The sequence below is a fragment of the Xiphophorus couchianus genome, chromosome 20 (genome assembly GCF_001444195.1).
Source record: "Xiphophorus couchianus chromosome 20, X_couchianus-1.0, whole genome shotgun sequence".
Classification (NCBI taxonomy): Eukaryota; Metazoa; Chordata; class Actinopteri; order Cyprinodontiformes; family Poeciliidae; genus Xiphophorus; species Xiphophorus couchianus.
In genome coordinates, this window is record NC_040247.1 from 13094257 (window position 1) to 13113836 (window position 19580).

Consider the following 19580-nt stretch of genomic DNA (forward strand, 5'->3'; position numbering starts at 1 on the left):
GCAGAGGAATAAGCTTATTTACTCTGTCCGCTCACATCCCGGCGCTCCTCTGACACGACACGGACTGACCTCAGTCAGCAACAAGCGGCAAAGCAATCAAACGCCCGCAGGGTTTAAGATAACACAGAAAGCCCATATTAATAAACACATCTCTGTGTATGCAGACAGAGCTGAGGCGATTTGCTCTAAAGCAGGAACTGCATATACATCTTTATCCGTACAGAGCTGTGAAGACGTGTTTACTCGCATAAGGACGTCTTTAGTTTTTGTGTTTTTGTCACACTGGTAACAAGATCATATCACAGGACTGTATTTGAAATCAGCCATAGATAGTCTGAATAAATACGCAATGCAGTTTCAAATGATGATTTCATGTAACAAGAGGAAAAAGGCTATTCGAACCAAACTGCCTCTATAACAAACGGTGAACTGAGTTTTACGGAATGGTTTCAATTTAATTAAAGACTGAGTGATAAATCAATTTTATCATTTAATAACATGTTTGTTTTTTTGAAGAATACATTTTTGGAATATCTGGATTTTTTTCCCATCACTGGGTTTCCATACGTCCAAGGCGGCCATTTTGCTTGACGAGCGTTTTTTACAGTTTCTATTTATTTGGACTTTGAGTTGTTTTTATCATTTTTTGAAAAGAAAGTCATAATATTACATGAACATAGCTGTTTAGTGCGAGAATAAAGTTTTAATATTTGGAGATTGAAGTAATAATTACAACTTAATTATTCAAGCTGTTTTCTCATTAAAACGTCTTTTTTTTGTGATTTCAAGACTTTCTTGTAGTAAAATTATTTCTTTATTCTGCTAATATTATGACAACATTCTTGTAATTAAACAAAACAAAATGTAGTTTGATCCTAATACTCAATTCACAGAATGTTTGAAATAAAAGACACTTTTTCAAAAGAAAAAAGAAATGAATTAAAATCGGAAATTGAATCCGGTATGGAGAAAATTGTAGATTTTATTTTTAAGATATACACAAATGGCTTGTTCATTCTACAGCAAATCAAACTAATTTGTGTCCAGACTTTGACTAGGACACTTCTAAACCTCCATTCAGCTCCATTATTGTCCTAATGCATAAATTTTAGGATTTTCTAGCCAGAGGAAAGCAGGATTACAGCAGGTTGTTCAGGTTCTGCAGCAGCAACTCATTTTCTATTCAGGCATTCAGGTCACAATGTACTGAGAAAACGTCCTATCAAACTGTTAAAATTTCTCTGCTTTCATTTAGTAATTTAAAAAAACATTTTTTACGTGTTTTCACATTGATGTTGTGATTTGAAAACTGATTTTATTTGACTGATAAAATAACATTTTAACATACAACTGTTGTCTTAATGTTCAATTTTTAAATACTTTAAATACTTATGGTGGACCAGATGTGGCCCTCGGGCCTTGAGTTGGACACCTGTGATGTAGAGGGAGTGATTATATAAAACTATTTTTTTTCATGTAGTAATGTTATCTCTATTTATGCAATTATATGAAACATTTAAGTAAGAACATTTTTTCTCAATGCTGTACAAAAGTTACATTTTAAAAACATCCAGAGTTTGACTTCCTGTAACTTCTGGCCAGAGTTAAATCAGGGATTTGTTGATGTAAACATCAGATTCAGAGAGGTGAACGGGTTTGGAGTGGATTTTATTTTTCTTGGCAGCGATTTCCTCTTCGTGGGTCAGCCGTCAGGTGGAGTAAGAGCTCCACGCCTGATTATCTACCTGAGCCCTCAGGTGAGATTTGGGTCCCATCTTTATTCATGGGGGACAGATGGAAACCTCAGGCGTGCGTGGGCGCGTGTCGTCCTGGCTACTTCTGGGTGTGTCCAGGGAAAGACAGAAGAGCCACCAAGAGACCAAAGAAACCCATAAAAGAGAGTCAGCGAGGTGACGACTTCCTGGTTACCTGTTTGGGTGGAGCCTGATGGAGCTGAGCTGGGAGCGGCCGGCTGCAGCAGAGCAGTGTGTGAGGTTTGAATGGTGAGAGCTCCGCTCTGTGCCTACATGTCTGCGTGTTTCCTTTCTTTCTTTCTGTTTTTTCACCTGATATGAGAGCTGACACCACAGCTGACAGTGGAGTCAAACAGAGCCGGAGCCGGGGAGGACATGAGGTCCAACAAGGAGGAGGGGAAGGCCGGTGAGTTTATGTTTGAAAGGAAGGCAAATCTGGCTGAAGAAACGGGTTGTTGCTGTGTGTGTGTGTTGGGTTTATCTGCTTGAGGTGCTTATCTGTACATTACGTAACAGGAATATGAAAAATTATTCAGTTGAGAAACTCCATGTGAGTCAGGATTTGTGACTAACCTCATAAATTACGTCCGCCTCTATTGTGTGAAGAGGTGGAGATTACATTTTCTCCCGCTGGACTCATCCATTAGGAACGTGTTGTTGCTCCTCCTCAACGGGAAACTTACATTCAATAAGTTAGTTATTTTATTGGATACATGACTTAGTTTCATTAATCAATCTTCTGTGCCAACAGAATGTCTGCCTGATATTTCTACACAGTTTAAATAAGAGATTTTACAATTCTGACATTTAAATTGAGTACTTTTGCTGAAGTATAAATATTTTGAGTACTTTTTTGACATTTTTCATCTGAAGAGGTTTTATTGTTAGTATTATTCTCTGCTGGATGTTTTGTAAACATAATCAAAACCCATCAGTCGTTATGAAAACAGTCTTTTTGTTTTGTACCTTAGCACTTCTCATTGTTTTTTTTATCTGACTGACTTTTTCAGTCAATAATACCAACCATGTGTGGGTTGTGATTTTTTTACAATTGCATTGACAGCAAATAATTTAAAATTATTTTAGTTTACTGTGTTTTCTATGAAGATCAATATCAACTGTTGGATGGAGAAATATTGTTATAATCTGTCATCTTGAATAAATTTCAAATGACCAAAACAACAGTAGTTCAAAATAGGGCTATGTTTCTTTAAATCATGTTTGTCATTTGCACATTTTAATGTTTACTATCAAAATATGTACATATCAAGACAGACAGACATATACACGGCAGGACTGAAACGATTAATCGGATTAATCGATTATTGAGATGATCGTCAACTAATTTTGTAATCGATTAATCGTTAACTGGAGAATACAGACTCTAAAAAAGGCAATTTGCTGAAGGTACAACACACTAATAGCAGTAATTAAGCCAAAATTGTACAAGAAATACAAACATTTTGCATTTAATATAAACAAATTAACCCTGCATTATAAGGATGTTAAATCTGAAGGCTGAGATTCTCGCATCTTGATGTTAGAAGTAATTTTTAGCTGCAGATGCATCCTTTGCTACAAATGATCAGGTGTTGTTGCATTTTAAGCAATAATGTTTAATCTGTTATTTAAAAAGGAATCAAATTATTTGTATATTTGCAGGTTTTTCATATTATATAAAACAAGCTTAAGTGTTTTAATGAATAATCAGCAGAATTTGCCAATTTCTTTTAAATCCGATTGATTAATGGTCAGAATAATAGGTAGAAAAATTAATTACTAATAGAATTGTTAGTTGCAGGTCTAGGAAGAATGGATCAGCTCTATGTGTTACCATGGTAACCACATGAGTACCATCTTGGTTCCATTGTAATATGATCTAGAACATTTGATGCTGTGAAAGTTCAGTAGTTTTATGAGAAAATGTTTGTTGGGGTTGGACTTTGAGCTTTGTAGCTCTGCAGACGTCTCACATGCGCAAAACTATTTATTACCAAAGGATAAGAGAACTAAATATGGTACTATAACACAGAGATATGGTGTAAAATAAATTAGAGACAGCCAGCTGGATGTTGAAACTGAAGCAAGTAATTAAGTGTATAAATTATGTGGTCAGTTGAAGAATAAACCTGTAAAATAAAGGAAAATCTCTGCCTGGTAATGTTAATTATAAGGAGCAAAATATTCAACGCAAAAGCAAAGTTAGTTTGTAAATGTGAAGGAATAAGAACATATTTATCTGTTTGGGTTTTTTTTTTCATGTGTTTCTACTTTTTCTTGTTACCATCATGGCATCCTTGTTTGCCCTGTACAGGCCTGTAGTTCTTTATTTTTAATTTGTGATTATTGGCCTCTTTATGGTAAAGAAATTTTATTGTTCTACATTTTTATCTTATGTTGATTTATGCAAATACAAACCCATATTCCAGCCTTATGTGTTTCGCCTAAGATTTAGATACTGTGAACCTGCTGACTCACACGTCCATGTAGATGATCTTTTATCCTCTTACAGATGTTTATTGTGAATTTATGACTTTAGTAGATGATATCAGACATTCAAGAATTTCTAAAAGGAGAAAGATATAACTTATAGTTATAAAAAATAATTTACAACACTTTGTCAAATGTTTGAAGTACCATTTAATTAGAAATCAGATACAGGTGCATTCCAGTAGAGTCTTAGAGAAGTTTAAGTAAAAGAACAATAAGTACATGTTGTGTTACGTGATTATTTGACAGTTCTCCAGCAGACAGTCATTGCTCATTTTGATGCTAAGCTCCTGAGATGCAGCATGTTTTCGTCTTTGCCGTTCCCTTGAGAAGTTGCTCCATCTCTGGTGAATTCTCGTTGCTGCTTTGACATCATGAGTGGTTTCCTTGGGACTCTTCCTGAGGTGGATGAACCCAAAACCTTTCGTGTTTTATATATTTCACTGCAGGAGAAGATCGGTACAGAAGGTTCTGTCACTTTTAGCATCACATTTTTCACCAATATCTGGATGATTTGGTTCAGTTTTGACTCCGTTCTCATTGCGCGCTCGTCCATGCTGAATATGAATTAGGTTCTGTGTTTTACTTCGGTTTTACCTCTGGGTCAGGCTTTCAAAATGTCAGACTGCAACATCACAGCTGCACCGATCACTTAAACAGTCACGCTTTAAGTACAGTATAAGCCCATTTTCTGCAGTGCCTGAGGTGGTGGATCAAATCATTTTGGTTTCATAAACTGTGTTTTTCTGAGGCTGACAGATGTTTAGTCTCTGCTGCAGATTCAAAACAGAATCAAGTCACAGTGCCACGTTGTTCCTCCATGGTTTACATGGATCTTACTTCTTTGTTGATTTATTCACTCGGTGTGGCTTTGTGTCATTTCTAAGGTGTCTGTTGACGTAGCAAACATTTTCACATTATATTGATAATGACAGTAAAACTGGTGAAATGCAGCATTTTGATTTTATGAGCTAACAAGATTCTAAACAAAAGGGTAAATGTGTTGCTGGCTGGTCGGTCTGCAGATTTTAATCCTCCATCTATTCTGTTTTTTCATGTTAGCTCCAGACTCCGTGGGAGGTTACAGCAGCTATGTACCAAACAGATTCGCTGCTGCAGGCACCCATTTATCTCACTCTTCTTTCTGTAACAAACACATGGAAAAGAATCTGGATGGGAGAACGCTCAACAATTTGTTTTGATCTCTTTCCATTCTGATATTTCTAAATGTATTTATTCATTTAAATAAGTTTATACATCACAAAGTCAGGAAAGCTCCAAGTTCAACATGGAAACAACTGATCAGATTAATCATGATGAATTATTGAAATAGTCGGCAACTAGTTTAGCAATTGATTAATTGTTAACTGGAGTATACAGACTCTAGAAAGGCCATAAAAGATCAACAAACTCAGAGCAGTAATTAAACCAAAACTTTACCAAAACGTAAGTACATTTTGCATTTAAGACAAACAGCAACAAGAAACCTGGAGCTTGTTTTAGGTCAGTGATTCCTTAGTATTAAGGAAAATAATACTAGTTATAAGTAAAGAAATCTGCCAGTGAACTAGTAATTTTTCATAAATTTTATGGAATTACTGACTTAAAACAAGCTCCTATTTCTTGCTGAAAATTTACTTGCATGTTTTGAATTATTTCAAGTGTACTAAGACATTTATACTAGGAACTGGACCAAAAATACTTCAACTTTTATTGTGCTTTGAATTGAATTGGTACAGGTAAGCCCAAATGTATTATTTAAATTTAAATTTTTATTCACCAATTAGTCCATATAGAATAAACATTACAGACTAACAAAATAATCAATTAACTAAGCAAAGAGAACAAACAAAAAAACAAAGAAACATATTAGTTAAAGTTGATATAAAGACAAACACAGAACACAACCAAGTGATGCCACAACAAAAAATTAATTGTGTTAATGTACCAAGATACTTACAGTAGAAACTGGACCAAAAATACTTGGTAAAAATGTATGTTTTTACAGTGTATTGTGTTTTACATTCTTTTATTGTTATTTGAATTGAATCTGTACAGTTAAATCCCCAAATTCTAATGTTTTTTTATGCACCAATTAGAGCACACAACACAAACATTACAGATTAGCAAACAGAGGTATTGATCTACAAAATTACCAATTAGAAAATACACTTTTTGTAGTTTGGTAGTTGTTTGGTAGTTGTTTGTATTCAGATGATTCACTTCTGTTTCTTTTTATTGGGTCGAGACACAAAATGGTTTCAAAATAGGAGCTGCAGGGATTTATTACTCATTCAGACTGGAGAAGGTGAATCTTTACAGCCGGATAGATCGACCTTTAACCTCCCCGTATGCCTTTTCCAGTTTCAGTGGCCAGTTTTTTCAGTTTTTATTATTAACTGGTCATTTATATCTGAACTGAGCCTACTTTCTGAGGTATATGTAAACTATTTTGGGGACAATGTAAGAGTGAAATGAAGGTTTGGTGAAACGAAGCTCTTGACTGTATTAGATAATTAAATATCCTTGTTCGTGTTCTTTGTGTTCCTCTAGTGGCACATCCTTGGCAGTCTGCCTAATCTGCACATAATAAATGTTTGAATCAATTACACCTATCTGCAGCCAGCTCTTCTGCTCTGACCTCAGTTGTAATGTAAACCCAGAGGTGATTAGTTTGTGTAAGCTGTTTCCCAATGGATCCTCGTACGAAATGGATTTAGACTGCATGAATTTAGATGAATGCACAGTTTCTGTTCATAGATTTTCAGCACATTTATCATGAAGAGAAATGCACATGTAGCAGAAATCACCAAGGTCTGCGTTCCTGTCTGAACAGATTTAGAAATGTCTGCAAATGTCTGCGTTTAACAGAGAATGTTCAAACTGCAGAAACAAATTGAGGAAGTGAATGTTTATGGTAGATGTTGAGGGCAGCGGGTTTGCCAAAAGAGAGTTTGAGCTTATTCCAGAGAAGGTGTGTGTAGGAGCAATGGGAACGTGAAAGGACTGGTGGAGCAAGACTCCTACATGCAGGGAGTAAATCATGTTGACGGAAAAAAACCTTTTCTGACTCTGCAGGAAGGAGGCGAGCATGTTTCTTTATCAGCAATAAAACAGAAGTAAATAAACTGATTGAAACAAATTAAGCTCTGCAGAAATGATTGGGGGAGAATTCATGCCAAAACTCGGCTGTTTATCTGCCAAACACAACTGTGCTTCTGTGTAGGACTCGCGCGTTGGTGCAGGTTGAACAGGAACTAAACATTTTACTCCCAAACCGAAGGAATTCAGACTTGAACATACTGTAGTTATTAACTATACATGAGTTAAAATTTCCTCGTCACTCAAGCACTCATCAATACGTTTTTTAACAGTAACAACAACGTTTTCTTCACTGAGTATTCTCTCCTGAGCTCAGATCATGTTTCTTTTTTAAATGATTCACATTTTGCACATTTTTAGACTTCCATTTGGGTTTCTACTGTTTTTAAAAACAACCCAACACTTAAAAAAATGCCTAGTCAGATTTTTGGCAATAAGTTATTGTTTTTTGGTGTCTGGAAAGTGAACCGTTTCATAAACCTCCTGATTATAACGTCACAAACCAGCAGGCCACTTTCCTTCACCTAGCAACCCAGGCAAAGCCTAACCCGTTACCTAGCAACGGACCTCTACTCCAGACGCTGGAGTAGAGGTCCAGCATCTTAGGTCAGCTGGTTTTACTGCTGCATGCTCTGTTCAATGGCTACTGGAAAAGATAAGGGTTACACTTAACATTCGGAAACCACTTCATGCGTTCTTGTTGGTTGTGCTGGAGGCTCGACTTCTGCTTTTCAAACATGAACGGCTGTGTTTACAGCCATTTTTATGTGCGAGTGTAAACCTGGCTGTCTAGACGACCACGTTAATAGCTATGGTGGGTGAGCTTGACACCTCTTTTGTAACATTTCTATAAATTATTGCTCTGACTAACGGATAAAATTAACCAAGTAAAATCAAAGCTGAATTTTTTAACTCTCCAGAAACCAAACGGCGACATACACAATTGGTTTAAAGTTAATTTATTTATTTACCCATTTGAGCAGGGCTATAACAGGTTGATCAGTCACTGGCCTGCAGCTTCAGAGTGACGTTTCACTGGAGGAATCGGGCCGTGAATTTATTTATGAAGCTCGTATCACTTTGACGTGCTGCACTGAAGGTTCAACACATCTAAGAATGTCAGATCATCAACACTCTGAATATCTGTTGTTTTTCTGGCTCTTTTGTATTTCCTTGTAGCTCTGATACCAGCAGTTCTGCTCTGAACGTGTTCTGCCTCCACACTGAACCCATGACTGCTCCTGTCAGTCCTCAGCTTATAGTGCAATTGAACAATGCAGACACCAAAAATAAACCTGTGGCTGATGTTAAAAAGACCCACTAATCGCTGCATCCCACAGATGTAAGCCTGCGCTCCTGGGCTTGAAACGCTGCAGGAAACTACAGAAGGAACTGTGTTTATTTGAGAAGGTTCTGAGTTTTGCTTCATGGTATTTTCCAGAATATATTTGAGACATTTAAGCTGTACTTCGAGTCACAGTAATCTGCAGTCGTGCGCTTGTCTTTTTTTTAAGAAAGAAGAGTGTTTTCTCTCTGCAACTCTTTAAACAAACCATTTGTCTTTTTTCTTATTGTGTTGTAGTTAATTTTTAATTTTAATAACCTATAACCAAGGCCTAGATTTAGCTCTTGGGCGTTTTGCGTCTTGGAGCATTGCATGTCTGACCTTGAGGTTTTGTGGAGCATAAAAACTTGATTAAATGTTTTCCACTTGTGAATAACTTTCCCTGGTGTAGAGTGATGAATCTCAAGTTGATTGGAAATTGTCTATAACTCTTCACAGATTGAGAGGCAGCAGAAATTGCTTCTATAAGGTCATTGCTGATGTGTTTTCTTTTTGGCGTTACATTAACAAATGCATGAATGCTGCAGACCAGCAGATTGCAGGAACTCCTGCTTTTATAGAGATGGTCCCCATTAATATTACTCAAGTAAGAGCAGCTCTATTTTGGCATATTTTTACTCAAATAAAAGTAAAAAATAGCCATCTAAGAAGTTACTCATGGAAGAGTGAAAAACTGTTCTGTAAAAATTCAACTTAAGTACTGAGTAATCGATTATAACATTTGATTTGGTGGTTTAAAATGATTTAATCAAGCTGAAAAAAATTTAATTATGTGCAACTTCTGGTATTTGTAAGTCAGAAATTTAAAAAATGCAAATAAATAAGTTAAAAGTATTGTTTATTCAGGCAGAAGAAACACTTTATTTACAGTATGTTATAGAACTTCGTGTAATACTTTCAGTAACAGTTTCTAGTGTTTATTTTCACTTGACTTTTAAACGTCACATTAGAACAACAAAGCTTGTGTTCAAACGAGAGGTCTCACTTCAACATAAACTGTGTGTTTTTGTCTACAACAAAGCTTGTGTACAAACGAGAGGTCTCACTTCAACATAAACTGTGTGTTTTTGTCTAAAGGTCATATTTGGATAAAACTTGTCTGTTCTTCATTCAGTGAATGAGAGAAATTTACTCAGGTAAAGGTTAGAAGTACTGTTTAGTAAATGTACTCCGAGTGTTGTTTTCTTTTTCCAAAAAGTTACTCAAGTAAATCAAACTGAGTAGATTTAACTAGTTACTTCCCACCTCTTTAATGGATTGTTAATGAAATTATTTAATCACCAGAAAACCCTATTAAGGCAGAAAAAGAAACTTAGTTTTTCTTTTACATTTTGCTGCCATCTTTAATTGATCAATAATGAGTGTTTTTAATTTTTAATTTTAAAATATTTGAACCTGGAAAAGACCAGATGGTTTTATTATATCCTGAGGTTTACTTTGTTTTTGTTGACTGTATTTTCTGAACCACAGTAGGAAATTACATTATTCAGTTGCAGTTTAAGAAACTCTACAACCTTATAATGACCCATTTGCTAAACATACTGAAATTTCAAGCTAATGCTTTGGGAAATTTATAAATTTTCCAGGCAGATGCTCCAGAAATAAATGTGTTTGGAGGGAAAGAATCATGTTAAGGGATCATTTATTTAAAATCTCTGGATTATCCATCTGCTTCTTGTGCGGAGTAAAGGTCAGAGACTCACCAGTCGCTGCGTCTTCAATACTTCAGCATATTAGCTTTGTATTACTCAGACAGGCTCTCATTAAAATGATGCCCATGATACAATCATTGCTGATTTATGTACATATCTAACGTATTCTCAGTCTCTGCCCAGCCTTCTTATTCTGGCGTGTCAAGGCTTCATCATTTGCTGCATGATGGGTTTAATCAGGAGCTAAAGCACGCCGCTGTCTTCTGCAGAATAAATCAGCTGATTTGTTTCCAATCCTTTGACAAAATTAGGATATCCCATTAAATGTCCTGTTCTTCCGTACAAAATATATTTAAAAATAAAATTTAAAAATGACAAAATACTTATGAGTTTTGTCTTATCTCTAGTGCGTTAAGATATTTGCGGTAGGAACAAAAACCTGGTAATATTTTGTGTTTTTGCCGTGATTTTGAGATGTTGCGTGTTTTTTTTTTTCCAAGATGAACTTAAGCAATAAGGAATTTGGTAATCAAATCATTTAGCTCTTCAGTAATTACAGAGAAAATGTCAGCTCAATTTCCCTCAAGGAGGCTGACACTTTAAGTCATCAGCGCAGCGACACACCTAAGTGTGTTTAATTATACGCCTAGCCTCTGAGCTGTTAAAATATGCATTTATGGCTTCATTCTGGGAAATAGCTATTAGAAATGGAAGCAGAGAATAATTTTAACATTTCAGAGGAGCTGTTGTCAGGAAACTTTCTTGTACTTTGTTGTTTCTGTATCTCTCCTAAACACATGTCCAAACTCTTTGTAATTTAGCGGTAAGCATTGCGCTGATTTAAATCCTACCTACATGTAAATATTTACAGCATAAAAAATTGTGTGGGAAAATTCGGCATTAAATGCCGGTGCTTTGATGTCCCTCTCAGTCAGTTTGATAGAAAGCTTCACCAGTTTCATGCTGGAGCTTTACCTCGATTACAAAACATCCCATCCGGTTTGCAGAGATAGCGCATCACAGGCATGTAGTTAGAAGAACAAAGCAACGTCTTACCGGCAAGAAAACCCAAAACAGCTTTGGTTGGTGTGGCGTTCACAACGAGAGGAGTTTGATAGCATTGCCTTTGAACTGCATAACTTCTCCTTACTCTCACAGTAGTTTGCTGGAGTTTTGACCCATTTCTTCTGAAGAGCTGGAGTAACTGGGTCAGGTGGATGGGCCGCCTCACCTTCGGTCCACTGTGGAAAAGAATGAACCATCTTTTTTGGTTTTCATTTCTAAATATAATATAAATATAAATATAGATGAATACATGAAACACTTAGAAATGCCTTTTATTTATTTATCCGGAATAAAACGCCTTCAAATCAAAAATGTCTTTTACAAGAACAAAAACACAAAATCTTACCAAGTATTTTTGGTCAAGCTGCAAATATCTTAGTTCACTTTAAATATGACAAAACTAACTTATAAGTCCATTTTCAGCAAGATGTAGGAGCTTGTTTTATGTAAACATTTCCTTTATATTTATGAAAAAATAGGAGTTCGACTGACAGATTATTTTTTGAATAACATGTTAGAATGTTTTAAGTGAAATAATCTGCTGATGTATCTTGTACTTTATCAGTGTTAAGAAATTACTTAATTAAAACAATCTCCTATATCTTCCTGAAAAGTTACTTGTAAGTTAGTTTTGTCTTATTTCAAATCTACTTGGTGAGATTTTGTGTTTTTTGCAGTGCTGACAACACAATTAATACAGTTAGTAACAAAAAACATAGTACAATATCAACAACATTATTAAATAAAACCAGCTCTATTAAAGTAAATTTAAACAGAGGAATACAGACTTTATTTATGCTAACTTGATTGTAAAACGCTTGAAGGAATAAAATGAGAGCAGCTCTTTCAAATGAAGTTCATCCTGAAGCAGAATTAACTTAGAAATGCTCATTTTAACAGATCAAACATCAAATATACTTTAATATGTATTGGTACGCTAAGTGTAAACCATTGTAGTGCTAATGCAGAAGCTAACATCTACTGTCTTTATTATTTCTGCTCTTGGGTAATCAGCCAATCAGCACCAAGGAAAATAAATGCTGCTCTTTGATTGGCTGCTTTGCAAAGACAAGCTAACAGCATGTTAGCAGTAGGAAAGATACAGTATATATTTTACCTTCTAAAGCTGCTTTTTTATATATATTTTACAAATGCTCAACAAAAAAACTATTTTCAAAAAATTTTCCGCAAATAATTTGTAGTTATGTTCCACAAAAACATGTATGAAAAGGTAAATCTGCAAATACTGAACTGCAAATAGGTGGAGTTTCCTGTAATTCATTTACAGCTCTGGAGAAAATGAAGAGCCCACTGCACTGAACCCCATTGAAAACCTCCTGGTACCAAATATTGGTTTCTGAACTCTTCCTGAAATAAAACATTAGTATTGTTGTTTCTAAATTAATATGAACTTGTTTTCTTTACATTCTTTTAGGTCTGAAAGCACTGCATCTTTTTCCTTATTTTGACCATTTCTCATTTTCTGCAAATAAATAATAAATATTTGCTTGTAATTTCAGAGACATGTTGTCAGTAGTTCAGAGAATAAAAGAACAAAGTTCATTTTACTCAAACATAAACCTATAAAAAGTAAAATGAGAGAAACTGATCATTTTAAGTGATCTCTTATCTTTTTCCAAAGCTGCATATTTACTTTAATTATATCTTGTTGTCAGTATTTCTCTACTTTGAAGCTAGGAAGGATCAGTTCAGACATTCAGAAAAAGGAAATATGTAACTTTAGTTTTGTTAATAGACATTAAAATAAGTAAATCTCCTCCTTTGCATACAGTTTGTGTAATTTTCCATCCTCTATTTGCGCTCTATAAGTGCAGATGTAGTACTTTGATATCAGAACCGGCTTCAGCCTCGTGAAGCAGAACGATGTAGTATGATCCTAATCAGACGTAGTTATTCAGTGAATGAGGAAAAGGTTTTAACTTGTGTCACCTTATAACCTCAATTATTGTTTGTTTTTGTTTTCATATGGCATTAATGACTTCTGTACTGAAATGTTGTTAGTTTTCTTCAATGAAAGTCAAAGCTGCTTGACCAAAGAGATCAACGTTCCTGCAGGAGATACAGAACCAGTTTTTAACAACTACACTTATATTTTTTTATGTCAAATATGATGTGGCAGTTGGGACAATCAATACCTGTTTTACAAGGAAGTGCTCACAATATCACTGTTTGCTGTAATACTTATGATAAAGGATGTTTTCATGCACTTCTAAAAGTTAAAAAGTGCTTTTCTAAGAACGGATAAGGTCAATTTGATTTGTTTTATTCGCCGCATGGATAACACTCTGACATTATCAAAAGCCTTTTTAAAAAAAGGAAGATTAAAAGTTTAGTTTTAAAGGCAGATAAATGTTTTTCCTGAATATAGAGAAGTTCATAAAATGAGAGAAAGCTTGATATTTTAAAAACTGTGACCTGGACACTTTTAGCAGAACCCTGTCAATAGTAACGTTACCTTCTGAAAAGTTTGCAATCCTGCGTTATGCATTGCGTGTGACCTCATTATCGAGCTTTCAGTGCCTGTACCTACAAGCTCGGAGGAAAGAAACGGGCAGAACCAGCACCTCTGGGTTGTACATGACAGAAATCAGTAGGGGGACTCACCATAATTACATAGATTTGTAATTGTCAGTAAGTCCGAGACGGAAAACTGACAGCAGCGTTCATCACAGCTCCTCAGGGCAAAACAGCAGTCTGCTGTCGCTGCACAGGATTAAATCTACTTTTTACATCCAGTTGTGGTTCAGTTCTCAAATCACAGACAGTTATACTGATGCTGTACGTAATAATGTGTATTATTGACTGAATTGTTGCTTGGTTTGTGAAGAACAGAGTTTCTTTATTATTGAAAAGCTAGCAGGAAGATCAGGTTATGGAGTTCAGGCAGAAGAATAGAGCAAGAAACAGACAAAATCCCTAAACACTGAGGCAGGGCCCGGAAAATAAAACAATCAGAGGAGAGATGGAGCAGCTATGGCTGGAGCAAAGCAGGAAAACTGAGGGAGGAGACCAATCAACACCAAGAAGCTGAACTAAGACTCAAAAAGAAACACTGAAAAAATCAAGCTTCACAATAAAAAACAACATAAACTAAGAAACTGAACAATATGGCAACAACGTCCTGACAACAATGAATGCAAATAAATGAGCTTAATATTTACATTAAGAATATAAATGAACAACAGGGAAATGATCAAAACCTAAATCCCCAAGGATCACAGCTGACTGTGTTTTGATGCACAGATAAAGGTTATCTTGTAATTTCTTCACTTTATGTTGGATTCGGAACAAATACCCTACAGCACATCTTCTTTCTTTTTTATGTATTATAGTCCATAAAGCTAAAACAAACCTGAGCTAGTCTAAACTGAAAATGCTAGAAATCGGTCAGGGAACTCCACAGTGGTGCATCTCTAGTTATAATCTGAGATTATTGCAGTGTTAGGTTTGTTTGAAAAATGTTTGATGACAGATGTCTGTTTTTATTTAAAAGTGATCTACAATGCTACAATTTATATGTGGGCTTTACCAAACATGTTCATGTACAATATCGTTCTTAGATAATGAGATTTTTGTTTGGTTAGTTCTGTGTATTTTTTAGGGCCCTGTCACTTTAAATCCAAATGAGCTGCTGCTGGCCACGCCCCTACATACTGGGTTGAAACCAGATGACCCAAAGTGCTGGAGATCTTTTTGGGTTGCTAGGTGACGGGCTTGGCTTGGCTGGGGTTGCTAGGTAACGGTGAAACGTGACTTAACAATCGGGAGGTTTTTGAAACGGCTCATTTTCTAGACACCAAAAAACATTAACTTATTGCCAATTTTTTTGTTTGTTTTTTATGATTTTTTATGTTTTTTCAGAAGCAGTTGTGACCCCCAGTGAAAAATAAAAACATGTACAAAGTGAAGTTTGTATTATAGGTCCCATTTAAAAATGTCAAATAGTGATTGTATCTCCTCTTATATGAACAAACCAGCTTAAATAAACCAAAGCAGAATGTATTTTTAGGTTGCTGTCCTCTGAAATGCAAAACATCTAAAATTGAAATCGCTTATTTTACATTTCATTTGACATATTTCTCCATAAATGTATTTCTGTTTTTTTAAGTAGAGTAGCAGATTTCTTAGTCCTTTCTTTGTGGTCTAGTCAGGTCAACTTAGTGAACAAAACTGCCTCCAAAGTTCTGAATGAAACGCCCTGAGAGACCCAGTTCAGGTCATGTTAGTTTTCACCCTCCAGTCAGTCACAAACTCATTTATAAAAATATCTTTCTTTATTTTGGTTTTGCTAATAAAAAGCGTCTCATTCCAATATTCCAGCCCAGTGCACACGTGGCATCTGTGATCCTTCATGTATATAAATAGAACCACTTTAATCCCTCATCGCATTCACAGCAGACTAGTTCAGCTCTTTGACCACCAATCAACACTTTTCCAACTCTCACTTCACCTTCGCTGCTTTCTCTGAGCTCTAATCACGAGCTTACGGCCTCTATAAGCTCTCAGCTGTGTGTGTGTGTGGGTGTGTGTATCTTGACAGGGCTGCAAAGCAAGAGGGAAAAAGGTTACCTGTTCCTGACCGGCCCTAATGAGAGGCTTAAATCTGGTGTTCATTGAATCCGCCGGCGATCAGATGGAGGATGAGTGGCTTTTTCTGTTCATGCGGGAGGACTCTGAAAGCTCACCGGCCTCAGTGCGCCGCCACTCTGAGCTGGGATCAGCCAGCATCCTGCCTTTACTGTTTACATGATCTGGTCCTGATCAAATAGGACTGCCAGCAGATGACGGCTCTTGTCTTTGGGCTGCCTGCTGTCAGCATGCGACAAACAAACCTCCCTGCACTAAACAAAAGGAGTTGTAAAGGCCGTGATCTATTTTTCTGTTTTGTAATGATACGTGATTTATTTTTTCCTAGAATACAGAAAAATACAACGGATCTGTGTGAAACTATTTCACATTCTCCCAAACTTTACTTTTATTGCGATTGAGTTCAGCAAGGAGAGCCGACAGGCTCGTGGTAAATTTGGTGGATGAATCTGTTACTGGATGTTACTAAAATGTTTCATATCTAACCATTTGAATAATGTAAGAATAATGTGCTGACTCTGGAGGAGCTGTAGAGATTCCCAGCTCAGGTATCTGCTGTGTACGCTGCAGCTCTAACCTATAGAGAAGAGTGAAAAGGTTGTTAAATTGTTTGAATCATCCAAAATAATTCACCGTGTGTATTTTTGTTTTGTTTTGTGTCTTCTCTTTCCTTTTGTTTACGCAACATATTGGGTTATTTAAACCCTGTTTTATGTTAGATTATGGCCTTAAAAGTTAATGCTAGATTCACTGACACACTGCAAAAACACCAAATTTTACCAAGCATTCTTTGTTTAGTTTCTAGTGCAAATATTTTAGTAAACTTGAAATAAGACAAAACTACCTAACCAGTAACTTTTCAGCAAGATATAGGAGCTTGTTTTATGTCAATAATCCTTAATATTTATGAAAAGTATTAATTTCTCTGGCAGATTATTTCATTTATAATGATGTTAAAACAAAATAATATATCTTACTGAAATTTTACTAGTTAGTTTTGTCTCATTTCATGTGCATTAAGATATTTCCAGTAGAAACTTGACCACAAATACTTGGTAATATTTGGTATTTTTGCAGTGAAACCAGTATTCTACATTAACTTTTAAGACTATAATCTAACATAAATAATTCAGAGGGAAAGGAAAGAGAAGTCTCACAAACAAAACAAAAAAAGGAAAAAAAAAATACACATGGTGAATTATTTTGGATTATTCAAACACTGCAATTTATTTTTAAGTGTACTCAGATATTTGCACTCAAAGTTAAACCAAAAACTTCTTGGTAAGCTTGTGTGTTTTTGCAGTGTGTGGGTTTAGCTGAAAGTCATAGATAACACTGGATAAACATCTTGAAATTTACGTTTTCGGCTCCCAAACTTGAGCCAACACTGATGAAAAGGTTAGAGAATGAAACCTCTCTGAAATGATATAAAGACAATCCTCACCGCTTTTATTTGGCTCTCTTGTTTGATCTTTAATGGCCAGGGCGACAGGTTGCAAAATTACACGGAGGGCAAAAACCTCCAAAACGTCCTGAATGATCAAAGGTGCTGCCGGCTCGGCCCAAGGCGAAGGCAAGCTTGAGCCCTGCAGCTAAACAGATGAATAAGTGGATCAGAACCAGAAGAAGGACGTGAAAGATTGTTCTTTCTGGGATGTAACTCTTTTAGTCGCAGCCTGCTGGGCTCTCCACAGTCCTGTCATGACAGAGAGCGATGGACTGTCCCTGCGCCTCTTATCGGAGCTGCTGCAGCGTCTGGCTGCAGAGACCTTCTCTCATTTTCATTCACGCACATGCAGACTTTTGCATTTCTGCTTCCTCAGTAATCTTATATAGCTCCATGCAGCTATCTACGGAGATTTCCATTCTTGTTTCTGCTAAATTTCCTCTAATATGTCAAACGGCGTTGCTGTGTTGTACTTACTGTATGCGAGTAGTTCATTGTGCGTTGTTTAAGGTTCATAAATCTCCATTCTCTAGATCCCATTAATCGCTCAGATGATGTTTTCCGGATTGCACATGTGTTCAGTCAGATTTCCAGAATTCCTGAATTCATCATTTCAGGTTTTTCCTCCAAAAGCTGAATGTTTTGGTTGACTGCCTTTTTTCATTTTTCTTTCCCCTTATAAAAAGCGTGCATTCTCCTGGAACAGACCTTCCATCTCCCGTTCCCAATATAAATCATTATGACACTGTTGCTGGTATGGGTTTCCTTTATTGGACGTTTTTTTCGTTGTTTCTGTGCTCTGGCTGCACGAGCTTGTCAGCCTGCACCAGCAGATGAGATCACTCTTTATTCCAGAGTGTCGTCTCCTTAGTTTCCTGCTCCTGATTGCTTGCCGGTGTTTTCCTTTGCTGATTGGGAGGCATAGCACACAAGACAGGCAGAAAACACAGCATGAAGCAGTCATATTCTGCACAAACACAAAACATTACCACATATTTTTGGTCCAGTTTCTACTAGAAATATCTTAGTTTTGTCTTATTTTAAGTGTAATAACTTACAAGTAACGTTTCAGCAAAATATAGGAGCTTCTTCTCAGTTAATAATCCCTTAATATTCTTGAAAATGTTCTAGTTTCATATCATCAATCAAGTTTATTTCAGCTGCAAGGCAGTTCAAAGTACTTTACAGAATAAAAGCACCAGTCAACAGCTGAACAGACGTTGCATTGTCAAGGGTGCCATCACCAAAATCATCAAATATGTTGATCAATGTTTCATTTATTGTGATTCAAAAGCAACTCTAAAAATTTGGGTTTTAGTCTAGATTTAAGTATTCAGTATTTCAGCTGTTTTGCATTTTTTTGGAAGTTTGTTCCAGATTTGTGGCGCATAGAAGCTGAATGCTGCTTCTCCATGTTTCTGGTTCATCGTGAGTGAAACAATCTGCCAGTGGGATTGGTTATTACTGTAAGAAATAATTGATTTAAAACAAGCTTCTATTTCTTTCTGAAAAGTTACTTTAATGTTGGTTTTGTCATATTTCAAGTGAGCTCAGATGTTTGCATTAGTAGCTGGACCAAAAATACTTTGAACAATTGTGTTTTTGCAGCGATGCTATTATTTCACTGCCATCTATCAGCAGTTTCAGCCTTGGAACTTTTTTATGATTACGTTTTTGAAAGATTGAGTAAATCGGTCCAGATTTCCTTCATTTTGGGAGATTGGTGATCAGCCGATTCTTACATGTGAAGCCGATCTTAACCTTGGGAAAGATCTAGAAATCAACCATTGTCCCGTTTAGCTCCCCAGTTAGAGGTTTGACCTATAGACCGGCCCACCAGGTGCAAACACCTGGCTTTCTTGGCAACAAGAAAGTTACCATCTCAGCAACTTTCTTGCTGTATTTAGCAACATTTCTGATTAAAAAAAACAAACTTGGTATTGACCAAAATTTGAATCGGCAGCAGGTCGTGCTTTTTAAAGGTCGGAAATATCGTCCAGAAAACTTCAATCGGTGCACCCTTATCGAGCATTTATTTTGGTTTTAATAAGCATCTTCTTAAAGATTTTCTTGGTATTCCCAGGTCCTTCTACTTTACTCTTTGTCCTGTGTCTGTT

General features: G+C 36.1%; 1 protein-coding gene across 5 annotated transcripts in view; it reads left to right on the forward strand.

Moving 5' to 3' along the window:
• Positions 1 to 19580, forward strand: part of LOC114135075 (kazrin-like) — a 173292-nt gene that overhangs the window by 130492 nt on the left and 23220 nt on the right. The window contains exon 1 of one of the 5 annotated variants that reach the window (XM_028002011.1): positions 1538 to 2160. The exons of the other annotated variants lie outside the window; for them this stretch is intronic. Coding sequence (XP_027857812.1) covers positions 2130 to 2160 — 31 coding nt within the window. The 5' untranslated portion in view covers positions 1538 to 2129. Of the gene's footprint in view, positions 1 to 1537; positions 2161 to 19580 lie in introns of those variants that run through there. 5 annotated transcript variants of the gene reach the window in all.